The 12,024-nt window shown below is 43.8% G+C and overlaps 1 protein-coding gene across 1 annotated transcript in view; it reads right to left on the bottom strand.

Annotated features, from left to right (window-relative positions):
- The window catches only part of CERK (ceramide kinase), a 41,845-nt gene extending 30,661 nt beyond the window's left edge, over positions 1-11,184 (bottom strand). The window contains exons 1-3 of the mRNA XM_015851927.1: positions 10,859-11,184; positions 2,245-2,358; positions 804-926 (exon numbers count right to left, since the gene is read on the bottom strand). Coding sequence (XP_015707413.1) covers positions 804-926; positions 2,245-2,358; positions 10,859-10,997 — 376 coding nt within the window. The 5' untranslated portion in view covers positions 10,998-11,184. The remainder of the gene's footprint in view (positions 1-803; positions 927-2,244; positions 2,359-10,858) is intronic.
- Between the last annotated feature and the right edge of the window lie 840 nt (positions 11,185-12,024).

The following is a 12,024-nucleotide window of genomic DNA, read 5'->3' on the forward strand; positions in this document are numbered from 1 at the left end:
ACTCAAAAATCTGCATGCCCATCCAGAATGCTGTCACCAATGCTAACACACACCACCCACTGCCTCACATCTACTTGATGATCTCCACAAATGTTCAACAAGTGTAGACGAATGTCAGCAGATGGGTTGTTTTTTCTTTTGCATAGAGGAATTCAGTGACACAGCTTTGCTTCATATGCACTTCTATGTCAGATGCCATTTTGTCAGATTGCCCCTCTGCTGCCATCTGTCACACAGCAACAACACGTACAAAATGCTGGTGGGGAGATTCAATCTCTATTGCCATACCACCAACATCTGCCAACATAAGAAAACAGGACACATTATTATTGGAGCAGCCCTCATACGTTGGCAAAGACTTAGAGTAGATATATGAAGCAGAAAAAGTCACCCACAAGTGTAAAAATTACTACAATACTTGTCCTTGGATCTCCAGAGTACCCCAAGCTTCTAATCTTAAACTTGCTCTTTCTCAAAATTAAAATATTTAAAATTTCTGCTAAGTTTCCAATGTGCCTCTACTTTGAAATAAATAAATAAATAAATACGTCCAGGGAAAAAGTGCAAGACATTTTAGTCTTGACTGATGAGAGTAAAATACACATTTAGTACAGCTTAGGAAATACGCATGATGTGAAGCAATGACAAGAGAAACGAGACATTTCAGTTCCCACCTCACTTACTTCCTGAGCAGAAGCTAGCCTTGAAAGTTCAAAAACATACCAGAGATCCCAAAATAATCTTAATTATCACACATGTCCATAAAATTGTGCTGCAAATGATGGTGCTTCAGTTCAACTTACTCTGCATTTCAAGTAACTCTTTCAGTGCCTGTATCCACTGGTTACACAAGTACTCATCAGCACACCAAAACGTCACATCTCTGCACCGCCAGCGGTGATTTCGGGCTTTTTTCACATAATAAACTATACAAAATAAATAAATAAATCAACAAATCAGTAAGAGGAGACACAATGAAACTGTGCTGTGAAATGGCAAATGCATTTCAAACACACCTCTGAAACACCTGCCTTTCTGAAGAAGTGGTAATCAACTCTCAGTACACATTTCTGCAAATGAAAGGATTCAGAGCATAAAAGGTAAAATTGAAAAAATAAGTGAAAATATCTGCTCCTGGTCCTTACCTCACCTCACAGCAGATATTCAAATGCCAAATGCAATCAATTCTCCATAAACTGATACACAAGACATTCACAAGTCCACTAAGCATACACTGTTTTTTTAAGCTATACTCAAGTCTGCACTGCCAATCTGATATAAATGGCAACAAGCCTACAAGGGTTTGGCATATACCTATATCAACTGCCATGTAACCAACAGAACAGGGTAAACTTAATTTCATAAAGCTGAAATTTGATTAGAAGTAGTTTTTAAAACAGTAATAGTAGAAAAAAGTTTAAATCTTCTGGTGCATTCTGAACCAGGTTGATGAGAACATAAGAATCTTCCCTTTCCATCTATAGCATCACCAAACAGTAATACTGAAGGACTGAATGCGAAGAAAGCAGTCTATAAAATAAACCTTTGCTGTATGAGCAATCCCATTTGTCCCAGCTCTGCAGCACTGTTTCCCCAAAACAGCCTGAACATTTTCTTGGCACTTTAAAATCACAGTCAGTAACACAAACAACATTTGTATGCACACATTCTGACAGTAAGGGATAATTAAAAAAGAGAAAAACAAAACAAAAGCCCCAAACATGTAGGGGTCGGTTTTTCAGCCTTTTGATTTCCTTCTGATTGTTCTACTGCAGATCTTTCCCTTTTGATTGTTCTACTGCAGTTAAGTACTGGAACAGGCTCCCCAAGGAGGTGGTTGAATCGCCATCCCTGGGTGTGTTTAAGAGCTGTTTGGATGTGGTACTCAGGGATATGATTTAGTGGAGGGTTTTTAGAGTTAGGGTACAGGTTAGGCTGCGGTTGGACTTGATCTTCAAGGTCTTTTCCAACCTGGGTAATTCTATGATTCTATGATCCATCTAGCAGCAGGAATACAACACGTTAGCTAGCACTTTACAATGTAACTCAAATTGCATGTTTCTAAAAGAAGGGTTTAATTTTTCAAAAAAAGGAAATATAAATACATACTAAAAGATATCTTATATACATCTATTCTGTCAAAAATATAACAGTATTCATCCTGAAGATTCCTTTTCCAGTCTGCCCTATGAGATCTCCAACAAAATAATCAGCATGTGCCTCCTGAGCTGCTATGAGCCTTACCTGTGAAAGCATGGGGCTTTGCCATCTTTTGCCATTTGCCAGTGCTACGCTGTTTCTTGTTCTGTTCAGTTTCTTCTACAGCAATGATCTCAGAGGTTGGTACAAAACAGTTATCTGTATGAACACAAGGTTTTACACACGTACATCTTAAAACAGCACCAGAATGATTATTTCTATACATGATACAGTCATACATTTAGATAACCCATTCTTAAACACAGTCAAGAGTGTAAGTCGAAATCTGCTGAGTAGTTCCAATTTCCTCTTGTATTTTCTCAGAGCACACCATCCATAACCACCTATGAACTATCTCAATACTTAAAATGTCCACAGTTTCTGTGAAAGGTAGATATTCTGAATATAAAAACGCTTTGCACGTGAAGCCAAAATCCAGTAACGCTGCTTTCAGAGAGCAAGTTAACTGCCCCTTCAATGACCCCTAACCCAAATATGTGACAACCAACAGCACAAGCTATTGCAAAGAACATGCAACTAAATCTAGTAGCAAAGACTACAAAGGCTATTTGCCATTCACAATAAGTAGATGGCTTATTAAAAAAGGGCATTCATATGAATTCTTACATCTTTACATCCCAATAGACTTTAAAACTTTCAGATCTCCTAAGAAGCAAATTCTAAATGTTATGTTTACATACTGCTAAATGTATTTCCCTTTTATCAACATGAATTCTTAAATACAATGCTTCTAAATACCTCTTTTTCTTACATTATGAAAGAATTTCCTCCACCCACAACATTTTTCCCCCCTCTCTGATGCTCTGATGCAACACATTCTCAGTCATCGTGAGTCCTGTCAAACAGAGTTAGTCTCATTTTCATTACCACTTTCAAATTTCCCAGCCTTTATTTTAACTTTAAAAAAAAACCAAAACCACAAAACTGAAGTGGATCTGAAAATGATGTGTATTTATGTCCAATCAAGCAGCACACATACAAATTTATACAGAATCATAGGGTCACTAAGGTTAGAAAAGACCTCCAAGTTCATCCAGTTGAACTGTTGACCTATCATCAGTATTTCCCACTAAGCCATGTTCTTCAGTACTACATATCAATGTTTATTGAACACTTCCAGGGACAGTGACACCATCACCTCCCTGGGCAGCCTGTGCCAGCATCTAACCACTCTTTTGGAGAAGCTGTTAGGAAAAACCTCCAATCTGAATCACCCCTGTTGTAACTTGAGGCCATTCCCTCTCCTCCTATTACTAGTTACATGGGAGAAGAGACTGACTCCCACATCACCACAACCTCCCTTCAAGTAGTTGCAGAGAGCTATAAAATCTCCCCAAGCTTCTTCTCCAGACTAAATAATCCCAGTTACCTCAGTCGCTCATAGGTCTTGTGTTCCAGATTCCTCACTGCTCAATTGCCCTTCTCTGAACATGCTCCAGAGCCTCAATGTCTTTCTTGCAGCGAGGGGCCCAAAGCTGAACACAGTACTCAAGCTGTGACCTCACCAGTGCTGAGTACAGAGGGGTGATCACTTCCCAGCTCCTGCTGGCAACACTATTTCTGATACAAGACAGGGTGCCATTGGCCTTTTTGGTCACACTGCTGGCTCATGTGCATCAACCAACACCTTCAGGTCCATTTCTTCCACACAGTCTTCCAGCCACTTTACCCCAAGCCTGTAGTGTTGCCTGGGGTTGTTGTGGCCAAGGTGCAGGACTTGGCACTTGGACTTGTTGAACCTCATCCCATTGGCTTCAGCCCAGCTCTCCAGCCTGTCCAGATCACTAACTCTGCAGACCCTCCCCACCCTCAAGCAAATAGACAGTTCCTGCCAGCTTGGTGTCATCTGCAACTTGTATATAATATGCGATCATTAGAGAATTATAATACACTTTCTCATATAGCAATATAGATTTAAACATTAAGAGATAAAAGACAAAAATGAGCAATAGTTTCGTTATCGTACTCTACATTTCCTATATTTCTTGCTAATTTGAAGAAGTGCCATATTGGTATTAAAGAATGTAAAATTAAAAAAGATTTTTCATGACCTCTTCAAGTGACTGCAACTCATTTGCTACTTACTAATTTGGTTGTTTTTTTTCTCCTTCTGTCAGCAGCTCCTCTCAATAGTTGCATGCTGTCATATTCTATTGACAGACAGAAATTATACAAGCATGATATACTGGATACTTTTTAGCTTTTATGCTAGAAGTAGCAACAGAAGTTATTGCTGTATTAGGCATTTTATGTATTAACAAAATAAAAAATTGGAAAAAAGTGAAAGCTTTCCAAACATACAAACAGCAAACAGATCAAAAGCCACTCCTTTGAAGGGCTTGGAGAATATGCCATATGAGGAGACACTGAACAAATGAGGCTGTTCAGTCTGGGGAAAAGGAGGCTGAAGGAAGACCTTATTGCTTCTTCCAATATCTGAAAGCTGCTTACAGTGAGAGCGGGGCTGGTCTCTTCTAACTGGTGACAGAAAGGGGGGAAATGGCCTCAAGTTGTGCCAGGGTAAGTTTAGGTTGGATATCAGGAAAAACTTCTTTACAGAAAGGGTTGTTAAGCACAGGAATAGGCTCCCCAGGGAGGTGGTTGAGTCACCATCCCTGGATGTGTTTACAAAACCATTTGGATGTGGTGCTCAGGGACATGATTTCATGGTGGGGAGTTAGGGGTAGTATGGTTAGGTTGAGGTTGGACTTGATGATCTTGAAGGTCTTTTCCAACCTGAGCAACTCTAAGATTCTACGATTCTATGCAAAGCACTTCCGAATCAGTATCGCAGAAGTATTTATTTGGAGTATGCATTTTAGTACAAAATGCCTAACCTGTATTAACAACTTTGAACCCTGAAACCAGCTCTACTCATCTCTCCTTGCTCTTTAGATATATTCTTCTTCTGAGAATGACATGACTGTGGAAGCCCCACTTTTCTAGCAAATCTCTGCATGGGTGTGGCAAGAAAAAACCCACTTAGAATAAGTACTTCAGTTAAATATGTGCACAAGAATTATGCATCCCTGAAAAACACATTACTGGACAAAAAAAAAAAAAAAAAAGGAGAAAAACAACAAAAAACACAAAACAAACAACAAAAAGCAGCCTGATCTCACCTCCCCTCTGTGAATCTGTGGGATCAGAGATAATCTTTCAGAAACTCTGATAAACACCAGTTACATCAATAATGCCCCTCAGTGCTATTTCAGGAGCTCCGCTGCCCTGACAGAATTCACCAGTCTTACATTATAGACAAAAGAACACACTCCCTAATACAGCAAGTGTAGAGGGACAGAAAGACGCAAAGCTCCCTCATATATAAACACGTTATTCAGAAATTCCCTACTTATGAAATCTAAGCTTTTGTGTTTGAGTGGAGCTCAAGAATTTGTATCAGTACAAATCACAGTACAACTGGCAGTACCCTGTGTGTCCCACTGGCCAAACCCCATCCCAGCAGGGACCCCCAGAGCAGGGTGCCCAGGGCCATGGCATGGCAGCTTCTGGAGATCTCCAAGGAGGAGATCCACAGCCCCTGGGCAGCTGTGCCAGTGCTCAGCCACCTGCACAGTGCTGAAGTGCTGCCTCGTGTTTAAACAGTGCCTCCTGTGTTCCAGTTGATGCCCATGGCCTCTTGTCCTGGCACCAGGCCTCTAACAGAAAAAGCCTGGCTCCATTTTCTTTGCACCCTCCCCTCAGGTATCTATAGATATTGATGAAATCCCTCAGAGACTTCTTTTCTCCAGGCTGATCAAGCCCAGCTTTCTCAGCCTCTCCTCAAAGAACAGGTTCTCTGGGTTCTGTATCACCCACAGGCCAAATTCTCTATGAAACATTCTAGCTCAGTGTGCCAGAAGATAAGAACAACAGTGATTACAACATTTAGTTTACTGTTAAATAATCAGCTCAACCCCATATACTGGCATTCAGTTTTATCAATATGACTGACTTAAAAATAATAATGACTAAAAACAAAAGCCATTTTTTTCAGTCACATTGAAAACCAGCTGACTGTTACAGTACAAACACTAAAGGGTTTTTTTTTGGGTCCCATGTTTAAAGTTTTCTTCACTTAGAGGTGAGAAAATAATAAGAAAGCTCTCCATCAGAAGGCAGATCAGATTATATTGATCACATACTACAGAAAGCTGTATCTAATAAAGAACAGGATAAGTGAAAATTCTACATAGGGGTACAAAGCATAATTGCAAAGAAAAAAAAGAAACAGAAAAAAACAAGGGCATATTTCAGTGCTAAAACAAGAAGCTACTTAACAAGTTGCATGTTTTCCCCTCAAGGAAAAACTAAAAGGAATAACAATAAGCAAACAATCAAAACAACAACAAAGCAACAAGGTGTATGTAGAAAAACATGTACAGGTTAATTAACCATTCATCTGTATTTGAATAATGCATGTTGCACTGGAAGAAGTGACTGCCAGGGTTGCTACTCAAGTACTGTGTTCAGTTTTGGGCCCCTCACTGCCAGAAAGACATTGAGGCCCTAGAATGCGTTCAGAGGAGGGCTACGAAGCTGGTGAGGGTCTGGTGCACAGCCCTTATGAGGAGCGGCTGAAGGAGCTGGGATTGTTCAGCCTGGAGAAGAGGAGGCTCAGGGGAGACCTTATTGCTCTCTATAACTATTTGAAGGGAGGTTGTAGTGAGCTGGGGGTTGGCCTCCTCTCTCGTGTAATCAGTGATGGAACTAGAGGGAATGGTTTCAAGCTGTGCCAGGGGAGATTCAGGCTGGACATTAGGAAGTATTACTTTTCGGAAAGGGTGGTCAGGCACTGGAATGCACTGCCCAGGGAGGTGGTGGAGTCGCCGACCATGGGGGTGTTCAAGAAATGTTTGGATGTTGTGTTGAGGGATATGATTTAACTGGGAAGTTATTGGTGATGGTTGGGCTGGATGATCTTCTAGGTCTTTTCCAACCTTGATAATTCTGTGATTCTGTGATATCCTACCTGCTCATTACAGACAGTGGAACCACCAAGACATAAGCATGGTTCAGATTTCCTTACCAGCCCACTGCCACACAGGAACAAGTGAGGAAAGGCGACCTTGACAAGGGACGCATCAGCACACTACCGGTGCTGGGCAGACCTCGTTTCCAAGCAAGCCCACCTCTTTTGTCTCTGTACTGTGTTTAGTCTTCCCTACAATCCACATAATCAGAATGGCACTGGTCTTGTTAGCACTTGCCCTGAGGCTTCCTCAAGGGGTTGTTTTAAGGGAAAAGCAGGAAAAAAACAGGCTGAGGGAATAGAATTTTGAAGGACAAAAATGAAGGTTAAGAGCACACAACAAGCAAAAAGCACACAGTGCAGGGCATAGTCTTGCCTGTACTTTACAATAACAACAACCAAAACAGGAAAGTGACTAAAGAATCTCATTCTGTGTTTATAATGCCATAGAACCAGGCATGACCCTGTTTCAGCTAAGACTTACAAATTCCATTAAGCACAAACACACAATACACAATCTGCAGAATTTCACACACCAAGTTTTATCATGTTACTTAGGAAAAGCAGAACGTGCCATCAGCACGAGGAAACAAGAGAACAATAGAAAACAACTGATCAATGCAGCTTTGCATAAGCTACTTATGATCTACAATCTCATGTACAAGCATTTCAAGGTTGAAGAAGAACGTTTTTCAGTGTACCCGAAGAGATGCACAGGAAAAAAGGTGTATAGCTAGAAGTGAATGGGAACCATTTGAAGACATTCAATGCTCTGAGTTCATACAAATCCAACCAGAGAATAAGAATTGGGAACCTCAGCACTGAAGAGAGCCCCTGAAAATACGATACTGCTAAACAAGGTCCCGTAGGAGGAAGGAAAGTAAACAATACCGAGGAGTTAAGGGTTTAAAAACCGTATCATGGTCTGAATAAGCACATTACGCTTTTGTTTTACTTTCTCTGCTTCCTATTTAATCCTGCATTTGGATGTAGGAATGGATACATATTTCAGTACTCCTACAGTACCTCTACCTAATAGTCCTTGCCTGCGAGGGTCCAAAGACCTAGACATAATAAGTTCCAAACCACTTTAATTCACACAACTAAGTGCAAGCCCACAAACACTCATAATATAGGCAGCTCCAATTTGATATTTTTAAACATTGTTTCACTGCAATGACTACCTACTCAACAACAAAAACACAGAATGGCTATACTGTATAATTAAGTCCCTATTTAGGCATACTGTACAGTAGTCACGTAGTTAAATGCTAAATGGAGGAAAGATACCAATCTTGGTCAAGCTACACCTCTGAAATTATATGCTTCTAACTAACCACCTTCCATATTACAAAACTTATTTATATACCGTCATGTACACTGCTCATGTTTCCAATATAATTGCGGAGAACACAATGAGCCATCCCAGGTCTTAAAAAAGCTGAAAAACAGAAAGATGGCAGTAATATAAAACTGCCACAGTACTGAAGCACAAGCTCAGAAAAACACATGAATTAATCAGGGATTTAAGCAGAGAATTTACATCATTTATTGTATTTTTTCTATACACATCACAGCTGTGCTTCCAGAACACTTAAGCATTTCTGTTTCTTCTCCCGCTCTCTCTTTTCTCCTCTGATTCTAAATATCTCAAAATCCTGTAAGCACAGGACAGCAGCCACACTCAGTAATCAGGCTGGCCTCCTAAATAATCTCCAAATGAGAACTGCTTCAGAAACCACCTCAAAAAGGGCCTTGTTTATTATGTCCCACTCTGCCTCTACCACCTCCAGGATTCTGACATCCACCCTGGAAATGACTTCAGGACAGGCTCATAATTGGTTTGGCCCACCAAGAAAGCTTGTTTATAAGCACTGGGAAACTTCAGAGGTCTAATAATAGAGCTTTAAAGCTCCATGGCATTCTTTCATGGTCTAAAGCGTGGGCATCCAATATTATGGCTTGCTTGGGCTGCACTAAGAAGAATTATGTCAGGCTGCAAATAAAATATGAATATAACTGGGCAGATTTAGAAGACTTATTTGTCTACACAGTTTTAAGTTCATTTAGTTGCACACCTAGAGTATCAAATTCCACTTCCAGCAATACTGCTGATAAAAAATAAGAGTGTGTCAAACTGCACATGCCCAATAGCAAGAGGACGATAACAAAGTATTGGTGTGATGGTATCACTATGGTGTTCAAGAAACATACTCAAAACATGGCCAAGTTGCAGTCATGTAAACTGCAACACCAGGTCATACAGTTGTCCTCTTCGACCTCTTCTTTCTTCAAAAACCACAATTATGAAATTCTGATTAAAAAAAAGAAAACAACAGGAAAATGTTTAAGGAAAGTACGTGGTAAGGGAAGAACTCTTTCAGTACTGGGACTGGAGATACCTACACCCCACCTTTCTACAACAGACTTCTAGTCAACCCTTCTATTGCTCATTTAGCTCCTCTCGGTCTCAATTCCTCCACCTCTAAAGTGAAGATGACAGCACTTATCCACGCAATGGGAGCTGCTGTGAAAAGGAGGACACGAAACATCTTCTGATGTTCCCATACAGTGCAAATAAGGACATAAGAATAATGGGAGTTACAATTATATAAAAACCAAGAGGTCAAAGAATGTGATCAAAAATGCCACCTAAAAACTTGACGTCACTGGTACACAGCTATTTTCAGAAGTCATCCTATAATTCTGTCACCTAATTTTGGCTGCAAATTCTCCCATTTGCAGTTTTTAAAGTCAGCCCTACTGGAACCCCAGAAATGGGAAACTACAAACAACTTTGTTAGCACATTATAGCAGTCTATATTTAATACCTCCAGGACTGGAATGCGCACAAGTTAAACCTTCTGTTCCACAGAGGCCTTTAGAAAGCAAACAGCTTCAAGTATAACTACTTGGGGAAAAACAGAACTGCCTCAGCATGGAAGTGTTTTTTTTAGCCATATCTAAGTCACGTTGATGAAATAAAGTCACTTTTAAATCTCTCTCAGTGCGTCACGTCCTACTGTGATTAACGTAAATGCAACATCAAAAGCTGCAGGCTGCCACGTATTAACAAGAAACAATGGGGTGAAATTAAACAAGCAGGAGTTTTTTTTCATCCAGCTGCAGGTCGGGTTCCTCCCTTTGTTATCAGACCCACATTCCCAGATGCTTAACAGCACTTTCTGCGGTGCTCACATCAGGTGCAGGGCTCCTCGGACAGCTCTCGGCTCCGTACCAGGGCAGGCGGCGGCCCGGCCCGGCTCAGCACCGCAGACAGCCCCGCAGCTGCTCTGCCCCTGGGCGGCCCGGCCCTAAGGCTCCGCTGCCTGCCAGGCTCCAAAAGGCCGCGTTTCCTTAAACAGCCATCTGCCTTCAGCGGCTGGACTCTGAACCCCAGACGCCGCGGGTTACACCGGCTGGCCCCCGAGAGGGGAAAGTCCCCCGACACGTGCGGGAAACATTGGGCTCAACAAAGCGCCCCGCGCCGGCAGGAAGCCGCGGGACCCGGCTGCGCTCAGGGTCACAGCAGTCCCGCTGCCCTGCCCGCCCCGCCGAACACAGGCCGGCCCCGACACAGGCCTCCCGGCCGGCAGGTGCTCCGCTCCGCGCCGCCCCCCTCCCCTGCGCGGCCCAGGAGCGCTCCGCTCCCACAGCTCCACTCACCGGCGCCGCGTCGCGGCGGGCGCGGGTCGCGCCAGGCCAGCAGCCCCCTCTCCTCGTCTAAGGTCACCTCCCAGCAGCGCTGCCCCAGCCCCAGCGAGGACGCGAGCCGCAGCCGCCGGCCGCCCGGGAGCTGCTCCATGGCCGCCGAGAGCCCGGGCCCGTCGCGTTCCGCTACCGCATGGCCTACAGCGGGACACCGCCGCGAGCCGACCCCGCAGCTAACGGCGCCCCTCGCCCGCCGCTACCCGGCCTGGCCCCGAGGCGGGACGCGGCGTCAGCGCCTACGCCAGCGCCGCCGGGTCGGCCTCTGCCGTGCGGGGCGGGGCCTGTGGGCCGCGGGGTCGGCCCGGCTCTGCTCGGCGCCGCCCGGTTCCGGTTCGGTCCCGCTCTGTTCGGTCCGCGCAAAGCAGCGCGGCCTCGTCACAGCAAGATGGGTTCGGACGCTGCTGAGCTCTTAGAGCTGTTGTGGTTTATGTGCGAGGATCAAACACCTCTCACAGAGGCAGTGAGGCAATGAAAGGGTAATGAGTCTGCCTGAGTAATCCCACAGACCTCTCCGTGTAACCCTGCCTCTCTAAGCACGTGTTGGGTTTTCCTTTGGCGTTGAGTCAAATAGAATAGTTCAATTGGAATATACCTACAGAGATCAGCCAGTCCAACTGCCTGACCAGCTCAGGGCTGACCTTCAAATAAAACCTGTCATGAAAAGCATCACCCAGATGCCCCTGGAACACTGCAGGCACGGGGCACCAACCAGCTCTCTAGGAAGGCTATCCCAGTGTCCAGCCACCCTGTCAGAAAAGAGGTTCTTCTTGATGTCCAACCCAAACCTCCCCTGATGCAGCTCTGAGCCATCCTTGGTATCTGCTGCTGGGTGTCAGGGACCGCACCTCTCCCCCCAGTGCCCCTCAGCAGGAAGCTCAGGGCAGGGAAGCCCTCAGCCTCCTTCCCTCCTGGCCTGACACATCGAGTGCCCTTTCCCACTTCCCAGAGGACATGCCTTCCCGATCAGAAGTAATTGCCTTGTTTATGGCAATAATTTATGTGATTGAACTCTCAAGTCTTTGCTGCCCTTCACGTCCTCCATGGTGTCACTGTGAATCACAGAATCATGGAATGGCTCTGGTTGGAAGGTTCCTGAAACACCATCTAGTTCCAATCCCCCT

The sequence above is a fragment of the Coturnix japonica genome, chromosome 1 (genome assembly GCF_001577835.2).
Source record: "Coturnix japonica isolate 7356 chromosome 1, Coturnix japonica 2.1, whole genome shotgun sequence".
NCBI classification, from domain to species: Eukaryota; Metazoa; Chordata; class Aves; order Galliformes; family Phasianidae; genus Coturnix; species Coturnix japonica.